The 23,629-nt window shown below is 48.1% G+C and overlaps 1 protein-coding gene across 1 annotated transcript in view; it reads right to left on the bottom strand.

Annotated features, from left to right (window-relative positions):
• Nucleotides 1-22,031, bottom strand: part of ONECUT1 (one cut homeobox 1) — a 40,144-nt gene extending 18,113 nt beyond the window's left edge. The window contains exon 1 of the mRNA XM_053593908.1: nucleotides 20,651-22,031. Within this exon, the coding sequence (XP_053449883.1) occupies nucleotides 20,651-21,755 (1,105 nt within the window). The 5' untranslated portion in view covers nucleotides 21,756-22,031. The remainder of the gene's footprint in view (nucleotides 1-20,650) is intronic.
• Nucleotides 22,032-23,629: the final 1,598 nt, after the last annotated feature.

Genomic DNA, 23,629 nt, shown 5'->3' on the forward strand with positions numbered 1-23,629 from the left:
GTCACACTGCTCACAGCAACATCCAACTCCTGGGCTTCAGCGATTCTCTTGCCTCAGCCTCCCGACTAGATGGGACTACAGGTGCCCACCACAATGCCTGGCTATTTTTTCGCGGCAGTTCGGCTTGAGCCGGGTTTGAACCCACCACCCTCCGTATATGGGGCGGGCGCACCACCCGCTGAGCCACAGGTGCCGCCCGGGATTTGCAGAGATTTTAAACAAGCTTCCCAGGTAATTTAGATGTCCAATAAATTACACTGGAGAGCTACTTGCTCCTAAGATAATATTTTCAAACTTTCCAAGGTCAAAAGAATCATTCCGTACACTTGCCAAAAGCACAGGCTGACTAAATTGGAATTTTAGGAGAGTGGCCTGGCAACCTGTACTTTAGGAAGAATACCAGGTAATTCCTAAGACTCTGGTCTAGGAAAAGCTGCTTTCTGGCATCTTTCTTTGGGGAAAGTCCAGGTAACCTTCCTCTTCCTCCCCCTGTAAAATTGCACTATGCTGGTTGTGATAGACGGTCGTGCAGAGGAAAACAGCATGTGTGTGGGCTTGGGGAGGTTTAGAGGTGGAAGGGTCCATCCACTGGGTTCGTTAGTGGAGGTGGAGGGTTTTGTTCTGTGATTTTGATGAAAGAAAAAGCTGGTTGAGAACAGGATCAGATGAGTGGCGCAGAGCCTGTTAGCACTAAAGGCAGGGCCTCCTCCATTTTGACTTGTCTGAATTTACTGCCTGGTGCCTAAGGCAGAGGGCGGGAAGGAACTGTGGGACCAGAGAACATCTCCTTGGCAAATTAGGGTATTTAACATCCAGAAAGATGAAGAGCAGAGTTTGTGTGCCACCCCTGATTGTCCACTGGGCTGGCACCAGGAGGTAAACCAACGAATTGGAGCTGTCTTTTATATTTACACCTCCTCACCCGTGCTGTGATAGAAGGACCTCTCCAGTTTCCACTGGGTTGTTACATTTAGATTATGTTTAAAGTGTTACTTTACACAATAACGTGGCATGTATTCACACCCCCCACACATAACACACCCATGCTGCCTATTTGGGGCTGTGCTTTCTTAAACTTGAGCATGCATTAGAATCACCTCAAGGATTTTTTTTTTTTTTGAGATAGAGTTTCACTATGTCGCCCTCCGTAGAGTGCTGTGGTGTCAGAGTTCACAGCAACCTCCAACTCTTGGGCTTAAGTGATTCTCTTGCCTCAGCCTCTCGAGTAGCTGGGACTCCAGGCCCCTACCACAATGCCAGGCTATTTTTTGGTTGCAGTTTTCATTGTTGTTTAGCAGGCCTGGGCCAGGCTCGAACCTGCCAGCTTTGGTGTATGTGGCTGGCGCTCCTCTCACTGAGCTACAGGAGCCGAGCCACCTCAAGGATTTGTTAAAACACAGATTACTGGGCTCTACCCCAGAGTTTCTGATTCAGTAGGATGATGTCTAGTAAGTTGCCGTGTGTTGCTGGGGGTATGTGTGTATGGAAGTGGGGAAAGAGTTGCAAATAAATCTTATCTAAACCATTTGTTTATTTTATGGGTATGGGTGAAGCAATTTTCAAACTATATATTTTATATGTATTACAGGATTGAACAAATGAATAAATGAAAGAGAGAGAGGTGTTACTGCGTGCCAGGGCTCTTACTGTAGAGTTGGGGTAGAATAGGAACCAAACGACCTTGGAACATCTTATTATGCCAGAAAGTTAGAAAACAAACAAACAAACCAAAACGGGAGCATGTCAGAGAGGTAGAAGCCAGACTGAAGGCGCTCCCATCCATCAAATCTGGGACAACTTGAGCACCAAAATAGTTAAATACAGCAATGAATTACAAAGCACTGGGGGAAAAGGAATGCCTGAGTCCACAACATTAATAAATGGATATGCAAATGAGAGAGAAGGGAGGGCTCTTGTTCACTGCACAAAGCTGAGGGCTGACTGTTAAACGTGGCAAGAGAGCTGGAGATGGAAAATCATTTACAAACCATCATTTAAAGATTAGATCAGGCAAGAATCAATAGATGCTAAATCTATAGGAAATTTTGATGAGGAGTAGGATATTTGCATGGTCTTAAAATATTTCTCCATTGCTTATTAGTTGCAGAGGGGGAAAACTCAGTTATTACATAATGGACAAATTAGACAATACCTTGACTGAGTGATCAAAATGAACTCGAAAGTTAAATGAGGGACATTGCGGGCCTTCAGATGTGATCCCCTGAGAAAGCCACACCCATGTCACCCATGCAGGTATCTCAGTAAGAAAACATAATCTCAAGTTAATTGTAAGGAAACATCAGGTCAACACAAAATGAGAACTATCTTATTAAAAAAGAGGGGACAGGCCGAATGCAGTGGCTCATGCCTATAATTCCAGCACTCTGGGAGGCCAAAGCTGGTGGATTTATTGAGCTCAGGAGTTCAAGACCAGCCTGAGCAAGAGTAAGACCCTGTCTCTACTCAAAATAGAAAAAATAGGATTGGCGCCTGTGGCTCAAGCAGCTTAGGTGCTAGCCACATACACCTGAGCTGGCGGGTTTGAATCCAGCACAGGCCTGCCAAACAACAATGACGGCTGCAACCAATAAACAGGCAGGCATTGTGGCGGGTGCTTACAGTCCCAGCTACTTGGGAGGCAGAGGCAGGAAAATCGCTTGAGCCCAGGAATTGGAGGTTGCTGTGAGCTATGATGCTACGGCACTCTACCCAGGGTGACAGCTTGAGGCTCTGTCTTAAAAACAAACAAATAAACAAACAAACAAAAAATAGTCATTGTCATGGTGGGAGCCTGTAGCCCCAGCTACTTGAGAAGCTGAGGCAAGAGGATTGCTTAAGCCCAGGAGTTTGAGGTTGCTGTGAGCCAGGTTGACACCAAGGCATGGCACTCTTGTTTGGGGAAACAGAATGAGACTCTGTATTTAAAAAAAAGGGGGAGAGGGAAGGACATGTCAATGTTTTAAAAGATATAGAAAGACAGTGGGAATATTTCATATTAAACGAAGCAAGAGAGATAGGACAACTAAACCTGAGACTGGATCTTGTACTGGAGGAGAACAACGTTGTAAAGGACGTGATTGGTGCAAACGACAAAACTGACTGTGGCTGTATGAGAGACCATCCCTATCCTTAGGGATATTCTATGTATATCCTTAGGGAATATACTCTTAAGGATGTAGGAGTCAGGGGCCACGATGTATGTTACTTACCTCCTAATGGTTCAGGAAACAAGTCTGCATGAGAGAAAGAGAAAGAGGGCATGTAGCAGATGATAAAGAAAATGGGATAAAATGTTAGCAATTGGTCAGTGGTAACAACTGGCTTAAGAGTATACCAATATTCTTTGCACTGTTTCATTTTTGCAATTTTTTTATAAACATGAAATAATTTCCAAATAAAAATATGAACAATCATGTTTTCTTTTTAATGTTTAATGACACTGAAATGAGCTCAGTTTTGTGAAAAATAAACTTTCAATATGTATACTTTTAAAAATCTACATGGAAACAAACCAATATATAAATACCTATTATCTTTGGGTTATGGAATTATGGTGATTTGATTCTGTTTTAGTGTTCATAATGTTTAATATTTTTCAAAGTTTCTACACTGGGCATGTATTGCTTTACTAATTAGCGAACATTTATTTTTATTTATTTATTTTTTTTTGAGACAAAGTCTCAAGCTGTTGCCCTGGGTAGAGTGCCATGGCGTCATAGCTCACAGTAACCTCCAATCCAGGCTCAAGCGATCCTCTTGCCTCAGTTTTTCTATTCTTCTTAGAGATGGTGGGGGTCTCGCTTTTGCTCAGGTTGGTCTCGAACTCGTGAGCTCAAGCAATCCACCCGCCTCTGCCTCCCAGAATGCTAGGATTACAGGCATGGGCCATTGTGCCAGGCCTAGAAAATTTATTTTTGAAAAAGAAATACAAATATTTGGTAAAGGTTCCTGTACAATGTTGCTAATTACTCTTGTCATTCATTATTAATAGCAAAAATAAAACAAAATCTGAAAACAGTCAAAATGTCCAAAGATTGGAAAGGTTGTTAAAAAGGTTATGTAAGTTATGAGACTTCTGAAATATTATAAGGCCATGAAAATTTGTTTACCCACCAGTTTATGGACCAAAAAGTATCTATAAAGAGGGGATTGATTCAAGAAATTATTGCACAGATATAAAACAGATTTGTAGAATTTTTTTCTGACAGAGTGCTCCAAGAGAAAAGATGTAGCTTTTACTTCTTCCTCTCCTGTCTTGCAAATTGCAAAGACCCTGTCTCTATGTTCAATGAATCTTTATGTTATCCACATTCACTGAATGCGAAATATGAAATCCATGCATGAGATAAAAGGGACAGAAAGGGTAGAATTACCAGGATTTTCTATTGTCTCCATTATTTTTTTATGTATTTTCAAAAATCCACCATACAATTAATAACACAAGATTATTAATTTAAAAAATTACAAAATAGTATGTATATAACAGCTCACTGGAAAAAGATTGGCAGGATTTTCACACACACACACACAGATTATATGTGAGGGGGTACTATGGGTGATTCTTGTATTTCTTTCTTGATTAGTTTGTAATACTTTTATAACAAGAAAAGAAGTTACTTCTTAAAAAAGCATTGGAATTAAACAATTAATTTATTTTGAATATGCTAAGTATCCAATAAACGGCAATCAAATATTGACTAAGCCTATGTCATGACAAAAGCAGAATCCAAAATTATATACACACAGTATAACAATGAACTTCTTGAAGAAAATTTCCTCCTTTATGCTGAAGGCAGTGTTCTAAAATGATATAGCAGTTGTGTCTAAGTGTGGTATTATTGTGTCCCAAAGGTCACCATATGTAGGAAAATTAGCAAACTCATATATTTTAATATTTTAAATATTTATATTAACATGTACAAAAATATTTTGTAAATAAAGGTACATTTAGCTACACTTTCCCATTTCCTTATGTATGGCAACCTTTGAGACACGCTGTATTTTGTAAGCTTGAATTTTGAACAACTTTTGTTGTCTTTCATAAAAACGGTGTGATAAGGGGACCTACATTAAAGCACTTGGGATATCATGCATGGGATAAAAGGCATAGAAAGGGTGGAATAGGGATAGGAACCTACTCAGAAGGGTGGTCCCCTGGGCTACTTCTCTTTCATTTCATCACTAAGGTAGTTTCTCTGGATAGCACCCTCTGGGGAGGTGATTGTCAGGTAAAAGCATGAAAGGAAGTGGGAGCCATTCAGTATTTTCCCTAGAAAGTTATATTTTGGGATATGGAAGAGGCCCTTGATTATAGTAAGAGAGGGATACATGTATGCTTGTGTGTGTGCACACAACACACACAGTCACAAATGCTCATATACTCAAAAAGCCAGGGACAATCTCTGAAGAATATATAGTACACAAGAAACTGGTAACAGGGGTTTCCTCTAGGGGAGGGGAACTTGTTAACTAGGGAAACAGACTGGCAGGAAAACTTGGGTTTTTCTCTGTGTGCCTTTTCAAGCTTGAGGCCAGGAGTTTAAGGCCAACCTGGAAAACACAGGAAGACTTCATCTCTATAAAAAATAGAAAAATCATCCAGGGCGGCACCCGTAGCTCAGTGAGTAGGGCGCTGGCCACATACACTGAGGCTGGTGGGTTTGAGCCCAGCCTGGGCCTGCTAAACGATGACAACTGCAACCAAAAAATAGCCGGGTATTGTGGCGGGCACCTGTAGTCTCAGCTATTCAGTAGACTGAGGCAGGAGAATTGCATAAGCCCAAGAGTTGGAGACTGCTGTGAGCTGTGACGATACAGCACTCTACCAAGAGCGACATAGTGAGACTCTGTCTCAAAAAAAAAAAAAAATACTCAGAAGGCTGAGGCAGGAGGATCTCTTGAGCCCAGGAATTTGAGGTTGCAGTAGACTCTGATGACATCATTGCAGTCTAGCCTGGGCCAGCAGAGCAAGACCCTGTCTCAAACAAAACAAAATGAAAAACAAAACAAAACAAACTTCATTTAAAAAATTTGATGCTCATGGGGCAACCGTGAAAACTAGATCAGAGAAAAGTAAAATTTGCTTTCTTATGAAATAAACTTAGTTTTTTTTTTTTTTTTGCAGCTTTTGGCCAGAGCCGGGTTTGAACCCACGACCTCTGGTATATAGGGCTGGCGCCTTACTCCTTTGGGGCACTGCAGGTGCTGCTCAGAAATATGCCTAGTTTTTAAAGATCTACACCAGTAGTTGTCCAGACAGCATTCAGAAATATATCAAATATATTTCAGGAATATTAGTTTAACAATTGTGTACAGGAGGCAATTCTCTCACTGAAAAAATGCAAGCCCCAGGCCTTAGGACACCAGGAATTTATGTGGTTCTATTTCCTGGCTTGGGATTGGTTGAAGACTATGCTTAGGGAATGTGGAGAAGGTTTAGGGGTTAGTGTAGAAAATATACTTATATCTCTCTCCCTCAAATAAATAACATATCCCATTAAAAAAAAAAACAAAAACAGAAAATATGCTTGTCTTACAGAAAGCTTAGCTCCTGGCTCCACGCCTATAGCTCAAGCGGCTAAGGCACTAGCCACATACCCTGGAGCTGGTGGGTTCGAATCCAGCCTGGGCCTGCCAAACAATGACAACTACAACTACAACTACAAAAAGTAGCTGGGCGTTGTGATGGACACCTGTAGTCCCAGCTACTTGGGAGGCTGAGGGAAGAGAATCGCTTAAGCTCGAGAGTTTGAGGTTGCTGTGAGCTGTGATGCCACAACACTCTATCCAGGGTGACAGCTTGAGACTCTGTCTCAAAAAAAAGCTTAGCTTCCATGGAAGACTGATTTGTGATTCAAACCAAGTCTTGCCAACACTTGCCCACCCTGCCGACAGGTCTGTTCCTTGTATCTCCTCTCCTGTTGTCTTTACGTACAGACAGAAGGCGCCTGAGCTACCATTGCTAGGGGTTACTTTTGTTTCTCTTAACAGCAGGGATGGATTTTGGGCTAGCCCTTTCCACTGGTTCTTTAGGCCTGTGTGCCCAGTGGCAGGTGACTGACCAGAATGTGAGTGACCATCACTGCCCGCCAACACTGGGAAGTGAAAAATGGACCTGGAGGAGTGAGCCGGGATCTTCACTTCATTCGCATCGTGCTCACAGCACGTCGCTCCCAGTGACATGTTCCAGTGAGGCAGAAACAATTTCCTCGACTGAATGCCTCAAATCTGAACAGCGGCCTGAGAGCCCACCTATCTTGAGCATGTGTGAGAGGGTGGGCAGTTCTGAAACATCCATCTTTATATTTTTAACAACAAGCCACTTTTTAGTTACGGGTAGAGTCAAGCACCCAGCTTCCAGGCCAGAGCCACAAGAGCCAGTTCCACTTCCCTTGTCGCTCCCTGCGATGTCTTCTCAACTTCCCACATAGCTCTCAAATTTTGCCCACCCTTTTCTCCCACCTTTGTTGATAATGACATATAATCAGAACCTCATTGCCACTTCCAGCTAGTACGCTGCCACTTCTCCTCCCATTACCTCCCACTCCCGGGGGATTTCCGAAGCACACATCTACCCCTTTCAGGCCACAGCAGTTACAACTTCCTTTGGCCTACACAGACACACAAGGTCCTTTCCCATATCTTTTCAGTCTTCTTTCCAGTTTCCTTTCCTTCTTCCACAGAACCTTATTCCTGCCTAGATAACAGCGCTTATCAGAGACGTTGTCAATATTTATTTACCTGTTCCCTGCCCTCTGTGAGCCTCCAGGGCAGGACACATCATTCCTCTCTTATGGGCTGGTACTCAGCCTAGCACGTGGCTCACAGAAGGCACCCACTAGCGTTTGGGCAAATGACAGAAAATGGACCTCTCGAATGACATAGTATGGCCCTCCATGGGCCTTCTCAGACTGTAATTTACACAGTCTGGGGATCTTGTTCAAACGCAGACTCAGGGTCAGTAGGTCTGCCGTGGAACAAGGAGGTCCGCATTTCTTACAAGGTAAGGGGAGCCACACTTTGAGTAGTAAGGACCTTTGCAACAGTAATAACTTTTTTAGATGAAGGACCATGTAGAATTAATTATTCCTTTAGGGGTCTCGAATATTTTAGTGAACTTTTGATTTCAAAAAGATCAAAAGAAGGTAAAGATTTTATATATACACACACACTCAGAGTATGATATGGAGCTACAGGTTATTCCAGAAATATGGGTAGAATAAATAAATTTGCTCTTAAATGCTCAATATCAACATGTTAATTTTCAATGCGAAGTTATGTTAGAATCACTGGGAAGGTGTCAAGCAACATACATTCTCCCCCGCTCTCCTGCCCCATTTCTCCCCACCAGTCTGACTTGTTCTAGAAGAATATGAAACCCTCTGCCCACAGCTCCCACTGCTGAAAACCACAGCCTTGGAGAACACTTTGTTTTTCTTTTTGTTTTGAGACAGAGTCTCACTATGTCACCCTTGGTAGAGTGCTGTGGCGTCACAGCTCACAGCAACCTCAAACTCTTGGGCTTAAAGCGATTCTCTTGCCTTAGCCTCCCAAGTAGCTGTGACCACAGGTGCCTGCCACAACACCCGGCTATTTTTTTTTTTTTTTTTTTAGTTATCATTGTTGTTTAGGGGGCCCGGGCTGGGTTTGAACCCGCCAGCCCTGGTGTATGTGGCTGGCACCCTAACCACTGAGCTACAGGTGCCGAGCTGAGAACCTTTTGTTATTGGTGGGAATGTATGGTATCACTCAGCAGGGCTAGGGAAGAAATAAGTGTTCAGTTTTATGGTAATTCAGATCCAAGAAATCTTCTGTAAACAGATTTTAGCCAGGGCCTCCACACATTCTGTGGTTCCCTCTGCCTGGAAACTTCTTCCTCCATTTCTGACTCAAGTCCTACTCATCCTTCATGTCTTCAAAATTGACCCACCTTTACACCTTGAACTTCTCCTTCCTACAACACACACACACACAAGTATGAGAAAACTATTTGTCTCTCTTTCCTGCTAGACTATGAGTTCCAAAGGACAAATGTACTGTACACGTCATTCCTCATCTGGAGAATGAATGAAAAAATTAACTCTTCTTTCCACCTTTAATGAAATGTCCTCATTTACTTCTTACACCCTGTCCTCAATTGGCTGAGTGTAATTCCTATGAAGCTGACATTTAATTCAGGGCTTAGACCTGATGAAAGGACAATACAAAATTTCTTGGGGCTTGTTTGGTCCAAATTGTTTGGGTTGGGCAATAAGACAAAAATAATCTCTTCCTCTTCAATGTTAAAATAAAATAATAATTACTGCTTCAAAAACAATATTGATTGTGTATGTAAGACAGGAAGCGTAACAACAAAATGAATACCTGTGAACTCACTACCCAGCAAAAGAACTAGCTGCCTTGTGAAGACTGGCCTCTCCTCTTCTCTCCTTGCCTTTCCCTAGCAGAGAGAACCACTCTCCTGAATTTGTGTTTATTATTCACTTTTTTTGTAGAGTCTCACTTTACTGCCCTGGGTAGAGTGCCGTGGCATCACACAGCTCACAGCAACCTCCAACTCCTGGGCTTAAGCGATTCTCTTGCCTCAGTCTCCCGAGTAGCTGGGACTACAGGCGCCCGCCACAACGCCCGGCTATTTTTTTTTGGTTGCAATTCAGCCGGGGCCGGGTTTGTACCTGCCACCCTCGGTATATGGGGCCGGTGCCTTACCGACTGAGCCACAGGCGCTGCCCTATTATTCACTTTTTAATAGGGTTTTGTTTTGGTTTGTTTTAGATACAGGGTCTTGCTCTGTCACTCAGGTTGGAGTTCAATGACACAATCATAGCCCCCTGCAGCCAGGGCTAACCTGAACCTCCTGCCTCAGCCTCCTACGTGTTTTGGATTATAGGTGGGAAGTTACTACGTCCTAAAAAAGTGTTAAAAAATTTACCACATATTTATGCATTTCTAAACAGTAAGTTGTTTAGCATTTCTTGCTTTTGAACTTTGTGGATATTTTTCTGGTTTGACTTTCTATAGCTTGTTCTTTTTTTCCAAAAAAATTCAATATTTTTCCTTTTTTGGGGGGGTTCCACCCTAGTTTGCCTTCTTTTCTTTCTTTCTTCTTTTTTTCCCCAGCAATGTTCCTAAAATTAATCTATGCTTTTGTGTATAGCTCTGGCTTATTCATTTCCATCATGGTATACTATTGCTTATATGAACAAATGGTGATTTATTTATGCATTCCTCATCAGTGGACATTTAGGCTCTTTCTGTTTTCTTGCACGTAGGAACAATGCTACCATGAACAGTCTTGCCACATCTCTAGGAGCATTTGTGAATTTATCTAGAATATATACCAAAGAGGAGAATTTCTAGATGTGTAGGTCCAGGATCATAAGAGGGTGCCACGTTACTTTTTTAGCAAAGGTGTCAGTTTACAATCCTTCCTACCAGCTGTGTATAAGAGTTCCTAATAATCCATATCCTAGCCAATGGCTTGTATTATAAAGACACAGGCAATGGAATCTCAAACTGTAGCATTTTTGTGACAGAAGGCAGTGCTCCTGACTGGATGGGCTACAGAGAGGCTGGCTTGACACTCTACCCAAGAGACCGGCCTCCTGAGCCCTACACTTTGTTGAATCCTGATATTGGGGATAGTAATTAATTGAGATAGGGGACCAGGGTTCCAGATGGGCTTTGCTGCGGATATACAATCATCATAGTAGACAATGGACTGTAGAACGTCGGACCTGGAAGGGACCCTAAAGCCAAATTCATTTAAGGAGACTGAGGTACAAAAATGTTAAATAACTTGAAGTCTGAGAGCTTATCACTGCAAAAGCCTTTCTCTAGGACACTTGATTCTTTTTTCCCCCCTAGAATTTCTGGGAAAAACAGCTGAAAAGAGAGAACATTAAATAGAAATGTTTAAATCAGATTTCTTGTATAAGGGTAAAATTTAGGTCCAGATGTAATGTCTCCCAGAGATTTTTAAAAAGTAATTTAATATGGCATACCATGATCTATAAAATTAATAGTGACTCCATAAATATTCAAATAACTGACCAAAATTTATTTTTTAAAGGTAGTCATTTGAGGGCGGCACCTGTGGCTCAAAGGGGTAGGGCGCCAGCCCCGTATGCTGGAGGTGGCGAGTTCAAACCCAGCCCTGGCCAAAAACTGCAAAAAAAAAAAAAAAAGGTAGTCATTTGACTGAAGTGAGTGATGAATTTGATAACTTCAGCTTCTTTGCTTATGAAATAAGTAGGGATAATAGTATCCAATGAAATAAACAGAGGAAAGATAGATTCTCCACAAGTATGGTTTCAAAAGCAGATTTAACTCTACCAAAGACATGGGTCTCCTGGGGAAATTGAACCTTAGTTACCTGATGGATCATTCTTGTCCTTGTATCATCTCCCCCCAGAAAAATGGTAGGTACCTCCTTTAGGAGTCACTTTTGTAAGGAAGGAAAATCTTAAATTCATTAAGTTTAAAATCATTCTTCCCCAACGAGCACTCATAATTAAGCTTTCCTAAGATTCTGGAAACTGTTTGTGACAATCATGGCAAAATAGCCCCAGTGACTTGAGGGTTTATAATCTAAGATGCCTTTACATGTGAATGTGAAAAATATTAAAAGAGACCAATTTGCAGGAGGGGGACTTAACACTCTACAGAGTATGCATAATAATCAAATGTAGCATAATCCTGTGCAAAGGACTCTGTTCCCTGCATCAGAGGCAGTCAGTGTGGACCTGGGGGAGGGGAGAAGGACTGCTTAATAATAGGAAGGGTGTTCATGTGAAGAAAAGTGGTCTCCAAAGTCTGAAGTGGAATTTTTCCTTCTGGAGCTATTTTCTGCAGGAATTCTCTTCCTCCCCACCCCTGGACATATGCCTGGTTCCTCTCTTCCCCAAGAATACATTTACCATTTAAAAATATCTTTTGGTTTAACAATGTTTGCTGGCCGATAATAAAAGCTTTCTGTGATCCTTCCCTCTTTTAATGCCAGGAGAAAACTCAGGAACTGTTTACTACTTTGGGTGGGTGGCTTGGAGGGAAAAAATAAAACCAAGTGGTTTTGCCCAGGAATGCTGACCAATCGGTACTAAAGTACTTCTGGTTCAAGTTTTCCTCCTAGCAGTCATTTTAATCAGCACTTCCCCTTTTTAATGAGCTTGTAGTGCCATTACATAATCACCCCGCTCACTGGATTAATGATGAAAAGAGGAACTGATTTTTCCAGCTGCATCATTTCAAGTAAATGTTAACTTTCTTTCTGAGTCCTTAGTTAACCGCATTAGTGTGACAAATATGTCTTTGTCTAGCATAAGTAATTAGAATTTAATCACTTTAACTGCATCTTAATTACCCCAAATGAATTGAAAAGACATTTAATAGCAAAGATTAAATTGCCTTAATGAACGATTTTTGTGACTCCATCAATACTCGAATAGCGTTAGCCACTCCTCTCACGCACTCCAGTCGCGGAACCTGTAGTGAGCACAGAGGTCACTAGGTGGCGCGCTTCGCTCGTTTGTTTATTTAATTTTCCCCATTGATCTGTTTTAGAAGACAACAGGAAAGAAAGCAAAAAGCACATATTTATTGTGTTCCTCCGATAACCTCTCTTTGGGACTATGAGATCATCACCAGATGTGAAAACGAAAGCAGTGACTCAGAAACTCGATTCTGAGTACCCCATGGCATATGCAAAGAAGTTGGGAAACACATCCTGCCTGGAAATATGCAGTGTTTGACAGAAACTGTGAGTTGTCCTTTGAACAACTGTCAACAGATACAGAGTTTTTTTTTTTTTTAATTGTTGGGAATTCATTGAGGGTACAATAAACCAGATTACACTGATTGCATTTGTTAGGCAAAGTCCCTTTTGCAATTGTGTCTTGCCCCCCAAAAGGCAGATACACAGAGTTTTAGTCAACTCATTATTTTTTAGTGCAGAGTCTTAAAATATAAGTAACAGGCAAGCTTTGCAATAACAAGGCAGGCACTGATGTGGAGCAAAAAAAAAAAAAAAAAAGGTAATTGCTACCCAGGTGTAGAGAGGAATGCCAAAGCCTTAAGGCATGGGATGCCCTGGCCCTGGGGCCCTACTCCAGGCATGGGTCCACAGCTAATGAGATGGGTCTTGCTCATCAATAATTGTTTAAGTGAACAAAGGGGTAAGGGAGTCTTGGGTTCCCCATCTAACTGGGGCACTGCCTTGCATTCCCTCTGGCTGCTTCTCCAAAGACAGTAATTAAAAACTCTCTCTTGGTGGTGCCTGTGGCTCAGTGAGTAGCACACCGGCCCCATATGCCGAGGGTGGTGGGTTCAAACCCAGACCCGGCCAAACTGCAACACAACAACAACAACAAAAAAAACAAACAAAAAACTCTCTCTTGAGTCTAAAAGAATTGAGTTTCCATAAGCAACTACCTTTGAGTAGAAGCTAGCATACCCAGAAGGAAGGTATGCTTCCTTTAGTTTTAAGAACTTTATTATGGAGAGGCTTTCTCAATCGGGTGTTTGTGACAGTGAATCAGACATTTCCACACTCTGGGTCCACTGACCTGGTGGACCTGTACTGTCAACAGAAACACAAGGTGAAGGGGAGGAAGGTTCTGGGCTTTGAATTGAGAAAGCTGAGTTTAGGGCACCAGCTATGTTTTCACAGGTAATTATTTAACCTCACTGAAGAGAACAACAGGGGAAATAATGGTAACTACCACATAGACTGGTGGTTCCCAAACTTTGCCACACGTTAAAACCACCTCATTCAAATCTCAGTGCCCAAGTCATGCCCTATGCTAATTACATCAGAATACCTTGGGTTGCAGCCAGGCATCAGGTCTTTTTTTTTTTTTAAAGGTTGAAGTGATTCCAATGTATAGAAAGATTTGGGAGCCACTGGCATAAATGATGAATATTAAATGAAAACATTTAGGTGCCTACCACAGTATCTGACAAAGAGAAAGTGCACAACAAACTTAAGCTCCTTCCTTATCAATTGCTATGACAAATCTGATGAGTTGTACAAGTTAGAATCTAGTACTGTCCAGCCGTTATTAACATCTGAAAGAGATACCTATCTAAAAGAGAAGACAATTTCTAGAAGTGAATTTGTTACAATTTTATGATAATGTAACATCTTTTGGAAATATTCCATAGCAAGACCTAGTGATAAATAACTTTTGTGTTTAAAAATAATCAGATTTTTGTGATTGGTCACCTAACCTAATCCTATCATCTCAGGGGAAAAGTAAGTTTCATTAGTATTAACACACTTGTACTAAAATAAGAAACTGTGCAAACCTATTAATAGAAGGTAGAGATTTATGATTGTACACTAAATCTATAGAAATAAGTTTCTTTTTATTGGACTCTATGAGGCTGACATTTTTTCATGTGGAAATAATGTGGCTTTCTTCCCTGGCAGATGCTCATTCATCTTATTTAAATAGAAACACAATGAAAATAATATTCAATGAATATTTGTGGAACACTTTTCTCCAGCATAAGGAATGTGTCCTCTAACAACCACATCTTCAGTAAGATCCTCCTTCTATTGCTACCTGAGGTTGGGGGCCATTCCACCTTACCAATTACCCTGAGTGGGGAAATCCTGCTGTTTTTTTTTTCTTTTTTCTTTTATTTATCTGAAATCCTGCTGTTTTAATGGGGACTGAAATGAAACTGGCCATTGCTCATTCAAATCATCAAAGCTCCTAGGCTGATTTAAAATATTAAGTTGATGCTTAAATATTCCAATAAGTGGAGTTTACACATTACACTGGGCACTGTCACTTGAGGGACAGACAAGGGCTCTAACTAGCAAGCTCAGGAGCAAGATTCCCGAGACTGTCCTATTTAATTAACCACCGACATTAGTGTAAGGATTTTCTTTCTTACAAGAAAATCAGGAATACATTTCACTGATATCCTCTGTAAGAACAATTTCTTCTGATAACTTTGTGTAGCAGCATCTGATTAGCTGAATTTGCCAAGAATGTGGAAATGATGACATCAAAACAACTCCGTAACAACCTCCTTAAAGACCTGGTAGATGAGAGATGACTATAGATTTTCCCCAGCGCGGATCAAAGGGACTGAACTGAACGTTTTAGCTTAATGATCCAACCCCTGTCACACCCACAGGGACGCGAATTCCGATTTTATAAGCAGGTGTGCACACGCCCTCAGACGCACACACAGAGCTGCCGAGGGGGGACGAAAAGATCCACTACCTGATCGACACGGATAGGTTTGATCTTTTCAATTACTTGACTATGCCAGTGTCTGTTCCTGGTGGGGCCTCCACCCTCATAAACTTTGGAACAGTAGCTGTTAATTTTTGTTTTCTCTACAACTTTCCAAATACACCGTAGTCGCCATCCGAGGGCGAAGAGAAACTGGACCCGGCAACAGGGCGCTTGGGCCCTGTCCAGGGTCCTGACGCCGCCCCAGGGCTGGTCAGCTTCTGACCGCCTTTTTACCAACTCTACACCAGACGGAACAAAGACTTCCAAGATCAAGGCCCCAGGGCTGCCTCCTGACTCTAGGCCAGTTTGCTGGTGGAGGAAACAACAAAACAAAGGAATTGTCAACTTGTCAACCCGCCGGAACCGTATCTCTCTCAGGCTCGCTCAACCTCTGACTTCAGACTGCCAGGGTTACCTTCTCTATTCTGACCGCGTTTTTCTCAAATAAAAACATGCCAACAAAGGCACGATTCGGATAGAAAATCTGAACACTCATCTTTGGGGAGGTTAGAGTTGGGGTGTAATTTGGGGGATGGCAATTATGTCTCCATGAGTAGGGCTTTGTTGGGCACCTCGAAAGATCCACCAGACATCCTTCTCTTTTTCCTTCACACCTTCTTCCTATCAAAACAGCTATTGTTTTGAGAGTCTCTACGACAACGGATAGTCTAAGTACAAAGACAAGTGAGCCTATCTTTCCGCGGCGGGGCGCATCGCGGACGCTTGCTGGGCGCCGGGCTCCAGAGGCCGGCAGGGGGCGCCAGCAGCTTCGATAGCGCAGCTAGCTAGTCGGCGACTCAGAATGAGCCCAAGTCGGGGGGAGGGGCCTGGGAGCGCAGAGTGCTGAGGCTTGGAGATACAGACGCATCCTGGGCTTCGGGTGGCTTTGCTGCTACAAAACAAATGTGCTATTGTTGCCACTGTCCTTCCCAAATGTCAACTTCAAGCCAAGAGGGCTGGCTGGGTCTCTAGTGACCCCTGAGCCCTGGGCTGAGTGGCTTGCTCTCGATACCGGGATCGGATCTTAGGATGCTTCCAACGCGACCCCGGCTGCACTGGCTGGTGGGATAGCCTCACTCCTTCCAAAGAGGCTGTTGGGTTCTTTTGTCTCTAGCAGGCGTCCACGCTGCGCTGACACCAACGTCGCCACACAATAGCCGTCAGTGGTCCTCAAGCCCCAGAAGCAGGTGTCGCCCATCCCAGCCATGCTCATACCAGAGGCCCCAGTCTTCCCTCCCCGTATGCAGACTTCTTAATCCCAGGCACACCTTCGTCTCCTCGCCGGGGTTTGTGCTAATGGGGTCTTTACAGAGGAAACTATTGTCCCACACCCTCCAGGGGACAGATACACGCTGTCAGAAAGGCGTCACGTGGAGCCTTCTGGTGACTGTTCCTAAGAGCGAGACCTTTTGATTTAGAAATCAGCTGGTGAGTGTGTGAGGGTCGCCAGTCGACTACCCGGACCCAAAGCCACCATTCGTCCTGGGCGGACTCTGGAACTCTTTGGTCTCCCCCTGACAACCGGCTGTCCCTCTACCACGCTGGGAGGAGGCAAACCCAAGCCTTCCGAGGAGGAAGCGCTTCCCGCGAGCAGCCCCTTTTGCCCCGGGCTCGGAGGCGACACGGCCGGTCGCGCCCCGCCAGCCCTTTGTTCGCGCCGCAGCCAGCTGGAAGCAGCTTGCAATGCTGGACACCCGCAGCGCAGAGACGCTGAGCGGAGCGCGAGGAAACCGTGGCGCTTGACGCCTTCTCCCCCTGGTCTCTGGCCCAGAAACCCTTCTAGATCCCGAGTCCCACCCGCTCAGCTCTAGCTAGCTTTCCTCCCTGCCCTGGCCTTTGAGGATTGGAGAGTGGTGCCTAGGGTCCAGGGTCACGCTCCTGCATTCCTGCATGGCTCCTGGGGCCCAGGGAGGCAAGGGGATAGTCGAAACGTCACCGCCTGGGATAAATATTAACAAAAAAGCAAATGGACTTGTGTGGGGCCCAGTTATCAACCAACCAGGCCCCAAGGCCACTCGAGGCAAACACAGCCCAGGTTGGGCCAGGCGAGACTTTCTCATCGCAGTCACCCCACCGAACCCCTCCTCCCAGGCTCAGGTCCTTCCCCAGGTCGTTTTGGGGCAAATCTGAGATTGGAAGAGGGTACAGTCCTGAGTGCTGGTGGCCAGCCCCACTCCCCGCCATTTGCGGTTAGTTTCCTTGTCTCCCAGGATGGCAGGGGCCGGGTGGTCCATCATTCGTCCCCGCCCAAACCTGCAGCCTATGCGCCTTAGTCTCTGGGTCTGCCGTGCTGGGCCCGGTGTTTCTCCTGCTGGTGGCTCCTGCGGTGTGGCCGATGCCTTCTGGAATCTTTAATTGGTAACTAATCTCCTTCCCTCTTGATAGGCGCTCACGTCAGAGGCGCGGCCCGAACCATCCGCCCACCCCACCCGAGAGGACACGTGCGAGAACCCTGTTGCGCTGCGTTTTAATGGGGCAGCAGCAAGTATTACATTGAGGGAACAAATATTGATTTTTTTTTAAGGTAGTTAATTTGGTGAGAATTTCCTCCTATCGTCAGTCCTCCTCTAGCTGCTGTAATTTCGTGATGGGAAGGCGCCTCCCCAAACATACTGCCGCATGAGGAGGGTTTTCACCCTATTCAACAGGCTGCGCAGAATTCGGGGCGCAGAGAGGGGCGTGGAGGAGCGTGGAGGGGCTTAGAGAAGCCTCCCTCCCACGGTGGAGCTAAGAAACCGAGCTCAGTGGACCTTGGCCTGGAACGACAGTTGGGACGAGACTGGGGGAGGGTCTTTGAGTGCAGCAGCCAGCAGAGCTGCAGGAGGCACCTCTGCACGTGGGAGCTGGCAGCGAGGGGCAGGCACTAACGTCCCCGGCCGGCCAAGCACCTGGTGATTTGTTCCAAAGCTGCACTCAGGGCTTGCTAGAGGTCATTTGGAGTGTTCAGAACCTCCCCCACCCCTTTTTAAATGAAAGTATTAATCAACGTTGTTCTTCAGTGACTTAAAAATAGGTCTCAGCTTTTGTGGCTTGACCAGATGGTCCTTGGTTCCTTGGAGAAGGCCCTCTTGGATCAGTACAGAACCCTCCGCCCCAGCCCTCCCCACCACTCCTTTAAGTTGAAACAAAAATGGAAGCGACGTTTTTCACCAGGGATTCAGGATGCTGAGTTTGCTCCGTGTTTGGCGCCAAACGCCTGTCTCCTAGTTTCACTTTTTGGAGAGAAAGCCATGAGCTGGCGTTCAAGAGCTGCATGGCTTTCCACCCGCTGCTGGGTGGCCACACAGGAGCCTCTTGGATGATCACTTGGGTCTCTGCGCGCGCCCCGCCTCCGGTGTGCGGGTCCCAGCACTTAGGCTCTCTCCCCCACCACAGCGGCTTCCTGGAGCTCTGCTTTGGAGGTCGGAGGGTGTTCACGCCCCAGGTTTCCAAGCCTTGGGGGTCGCCTCTGCACAGAACGAGTCAGTCTTCATGGAAGTCCGAAGCAAGCCCGTCAAGGGGTGGGAGGAGACGGGGTAGGGATCGAGCTTTCGGGGAGGGGTAACCTTCTCCATTTCCACCTTCTCCGCACTTTCCCCGCCCCACTCGCTGGCCTTGGCGGTCGCTGCTTGGGTCCTGAAGACCCGCTCCGGGCTGGCGTGGGAGTGTGAAAGGCACTACCTTGGGCATCCGCAGAGGCTGAGCAGTCAGGGAGAGCAGTAGACGTCTTGACCACCCTCTCCGACACCCCAGCTGCTCGCAAGGTTTTGGTCAGCCCACGGGGGGCGATATGGTACGGGCGGCACAAGGGCAGTGGAAACGCGTGAACCTGAGATTTGCCGGGTCACCCAGTCAGCCTCACCCCTCCCTCTGCGGTTCTCCTACCCGCGCCTCGCCGGGCTCCCGGGCTCAGGCAGCAGGAGTCTGCGTGGACTTTGCTTGGAGCGAAGGAGGACGGGGCCCGGCTGGAAAACCAGGCAGGGGAGAGGCGCAGAGAGCTGAGCGCTCAAGACCAGACCCAGGGAACTCTTGAGATCGCGTCCGGGCTCGAGTCGCAGGCTCGCCGGCACCTGCCACCCCCCAGCTTCTCATTGGCAGGCACGAGGTGGGGGCGGGGGGCTTCGTCCTCAAGCTTTGATTTTAGACTGTGAAACGGCTCAGTGCCCCCGGCTCAGAGCGGATTGACTGTCTCTCAGTTCTCCAGGGACGAATTAATGGAGAAGGATGAGTTAATTAACAAACCCTCATTCCAGCTTTTACCTTTTCTTTTCGCCGAGGCTCAGGCCTGGGCCCCCGGCAGAGACAGGGGTTGGGGAAGGCAGGGACCCAGTGGTCAATCACTTGGCAAACGCGACCCCGTCTCCTGAAACCCAGTCCGCCCTCCGCTGTCCTCAGCTCTACCTTCCATCCCTGGGGGCCGCAGAATTCGCCTGAAATGCCGGATGGGGTTCAGAATGGGCTCGGATGTCCCCTTAGCCTACTCGCTGTCTGAGGGAGCCAGACGCAGCGTGTGTGTGGAGCCCCGAGACCTTCCGGCTCCATTCAGAAACACCCGCGGCTCGGGGTCAGGCCCGGGAAACCTCTGCTCCGGGACGGGGGACATTTCCACACTCTGACCTGCCTGCACAGGGATTCAGACAAAAATCACCAAGAAGAATAATAAAACGAATGCAAAGTCCTCAGAGAGCCGGCAGTGAAGGCAGACCGTGGGCTCGGCCAGAGTTCTGCCCTCCCACCTGGACCTCAGTACTGTCCGCCTCCTTTCCACAGCCGCTTCCACGCGCAGAGCGCTCGCTAACTCTCACACCTTTTCCGCACCACACACTCACTGCCCAGTGGCTTCTGAGCTTTGGTCGGCACTCTTAGATTGTGATTCCCCAAGCCCACCCAGCGCCAACAGAATAAGCGCGGGAGTAGGTCACCGTGGCGGGTTCAGCCAAACAGTGACGCAGGTCTGGTAAGCTCCAGCCCAGCGACGGGTACGTGCCAGGGGCATTGCGAGGAACAGCTGTGCTCAGTTCCACGCATAGTTGCCTCCCTCTTCCCAAACCTGGAGTGCTCAGCTGAAAAGCGGCTCACAGACCTTGTCTCGCCAGGTGCGGGATTTCTCTCAGCCTCCCGCTGTGCGAGCTTCTAGAGCTGTCCCCGAGCACAAACGCGTCCCCAGCAGCCGCTGAGACCGTGCCGCTTAGCTCTTTGAGCTTCCACAGCCAAAGCATTAAACCTTGGGGAAGGAGATCTGCTTCCCGGCAGTGTGTTAGCCCTTCTAGACACAGGGACCCCCCTCCCGCCTCCGCCCACCTCTGGGAAGGAGGGAGAGGTGAAGCGCGCCCAACCCACTCTCCTTCCCTCCCTCCTTCCGTCCCTTTGGCTTCCCATTTCCTTAACTCCCCTAGCGCTCAGCTCCTTGGCCGGCTCACCTGCTAAGCGGAGCGCCGACATGCGCTGGAACTCCGGCTCCTGCAGCCACTTCCACATCCTCCGGAAGGTTTCCCGGCCGGATTTGAGTTTGCTCCAGGGTTTGGGATTGCGCAGCAGGTCCGAGAGGGTCCCCTGGGAGCGGCAGAGCACCCTCTGCGCGAAGATGGCCTGTGGGATGCTGTAGCGTTTGAGCTCGGTGGTGATACGCTGCGCCACCTCTTTGGTATTGATCTCTTCCATCTGCCCTGAATTACTTCCATTGCTGACCTGCGCGCCGGTCACCGAAGGGTTGGGTTCCCGGGCTGTGCCCAGGAGCTGCCCGTGGCCCTGGGCGTTCAGGTGGGCATGGGGGTGGTGCGGAGGAAGGCCGTTAATGGGCACCATACCGGCGGAGGTGGGCGTGAGGTGCTGCTCGCCGTGGCGGCTGAGCATGGCCGGGTGGTGGGCTTCAAAGCCGTTGGGGGTGAGCATCTTGTCGGTGGGCATAGCGGCGCCCGGGTGGGCATAGTGGGGGAGCCCTTGCTGGGAGTTGTGGATGCTGCCCAGACCGGAGCTGGAGAGGGGAGAGAGGCTCTGGCCCATGCCGGCCACGTCCTTGTGGTAAGGGGTATAGAGGTTATTCATGGAGGCCAGCCCGCGCTCATCCCGCATGAGAGTGAAGCTTCCGCTCACATTGCCTGCCAGGCGCTGGTGGTGGTGCGGGTGGTGGTGGTGATGGTGGTGGTGGTGATGGTGGGGGAACTTGTCCGAGACTGTGGAAATGGGCGGCAGCGGCTGCAGAGGGGTTAAGGTGGTGTAGGTGGTGGGCATGCTCATACCTGGGGGAGTCTCGCAGGCCATGGTCATAGTGGGGTGCAGGGGGCCGGCCAGGCTGTGCTCGGGGGCCCGGTGGTGGTGGTGGTAATCGCCGCCGCCGCTGCCGCCGTCCAGCAGGGACGCCATGCCCATGGAGCGCGGGTGTGCCGGGGGCAGGTGGCTGCCGCGATGCGCCACGGAACTGCGCGCGTGGGGGCTGCCGCCCAGCAGGTCGGCAGGGGCGGGCACTGGCTCATGGCTCACCCCGTGCAGCTCGCCGATCGCCTCCATGGTCAGCTGCGCGTTCATCGTGATCCGGGCGAGCGAGCGGCGGACACAACATCGATGTGGCCGGGCAGGAGGCGGCGAGCAGCGCACGGAGTCCTGTCTTCACATCGGCGGCCGGCGACTGTTGCCTTCCTTCCTTCCTTCCTCTTACTGTGGGGCTCTGTCTCTCTCTCTCTTTCTGTGTGTGTGAATGTGTGTCTCGCCTTTCCTCTTGCCCCCACCTCCCTCTTTGCGTCCTCGGCTTTTTTTTTTTAAATATTAATTTCCAAAAAGGATCCGCGCGGTGGGGAGAGAGCTGTGCCCCCAGCCCGCCCGCCCCCGGCCCCCTCTCGCCCCTCTCTTTAGAATTGTGAGGCCTTCGGCTCCCCTGACGCGGCCCGCGCGCCTGCCGCGGCTGCTGCCTGCCAGCGCCACTCTCCAGCTCCAGCCATGGCTCGGTTACTGTTGCAGACTCTGTGGCCGGGGTTCGCTCGCCGCTGCTGCCGCGGCGGCCCGCCCTCTCGCCCGCCTGCTGCAGCGCGCATGCGCGCCGCGCGGCCCCGCCCCCTCGGTCCCCGCGCGCGGGGTCCGTGACGTCCCCATACAAATGAAGGAGGGGGCCCTGTGCCTTCCCCGCGGCGCGGGACAGCCGGGTAGCTGCGGGCATGTGCAAAGGACTGGCGCGGAGCAAGGTTTGGGCCTGCCGCCGCAATCCCGGGAGACTGGCGCCCGGCTGGTCTCCCTTGCTTGGGTGGAATCTCTCCTCCCAGCCCCGGGATGCTCCTTGCCGGCTTCTATCACCGCGCCGTATACTTGGAGAGCCATCGTCGGTCTCTCTCCAGTTGCTGCTTCCCGTGCAGGTTGCCCCGGGAGCTGGGGACGGTGTCATCGCCCCTTGCACTCGGGCCCTCTGAGCTTTATTTCCCGGAGGGCTGCTAGGAGTCCGTGCTTTCCCTGCCTACCTTTAAAAGGCTCAGGCTATGATGTTGGGGAAGGGGGCGGAAGGGGAGCAAATAGCCTAAAGGCCTGTGTCACCTTGGAGGCTGTTGACCCCGCACCCTTCCTCCTCCCGGATACTAACTCGTTGCCCATGCTTTCTCATCGATGCTCTGGGGAGAAGAGTACTCTGTGCTAAGAATCCCAATCCCCGCCATACCTCACTGTCCCCCGCCGCCTGGGTCCTTCTCCTCTTCAGCTCATAACTAAGGCTGCGCTTCTGCTTCGCCGAAGACTCGGTCCGTGGGGGGTGGGAAGAGGAGAGCCAGTGCCCGGGTGGGTACCCACGTTAACTTCCGGGTGCTGGTGAGGCCACCGAGGCGCGAGAGGTTCCTGTGGTCGCTCCAAGGTAAAGCACCCAGAGGCAGCTGCTTTCGAGAAGTACTGACGCAGCAGGACGGATGCTGGCGCAGGGGCCTCCGCTTGGTCCGTAGGGACGCCCTTTTTCCAGCGTCCCTGAGAGAAGCTTCTGGATTTGAAAATCAATTCAGCATCCGGAGTGATTGCACCCTTCTGACTGTCACTGTCCATCCGGAACCGAACCTGGTCCTTGGGCCTGCTGGGGTACGCGTGGGGAGGCCCCCAGTGTGGGACTTACACCCAGCTGCCACATGCCACGGCTTTCTTTCATTTACAAAAGAAAAAAAATCCGTAACAAAAGGCAGAGCCGTGTCCGCTTAGGTGCTTTCATCCCTTGCAGAAAAGACAGATGTGCCCATTGTCCGGCCCCTGGCAGTTATGCCGGGTCATCGAGGAGCCTCGGCGCCAGGCAAGCGGTGGTCACAACGGGAAGAGCTTCTCAGAACCTGGGTATCTGGGTCCAGATATGAACCAAGCTTGTTCTGGGCCAAACTCAGACTGTGGGTTTGTTTGCTGGGCCACCGGGCTGCAGTGTTTCCACTGCAAATGTTCCCAACCCC

The sequence above is a fragment of the Nycticebus coucang genome, chromosome 6 (assembly GCF_027406575.1).
Source record: "Nycticebus coucang isolate mNycCou1 chromosome 6, mNycCou1.pri, whole genome shotgun sequence".
NCBI lineage: Eukaryota > Metazoa > Chordata > Mammalia > Primates > Lorisidae > Nycticebus > Nycticebus coucang.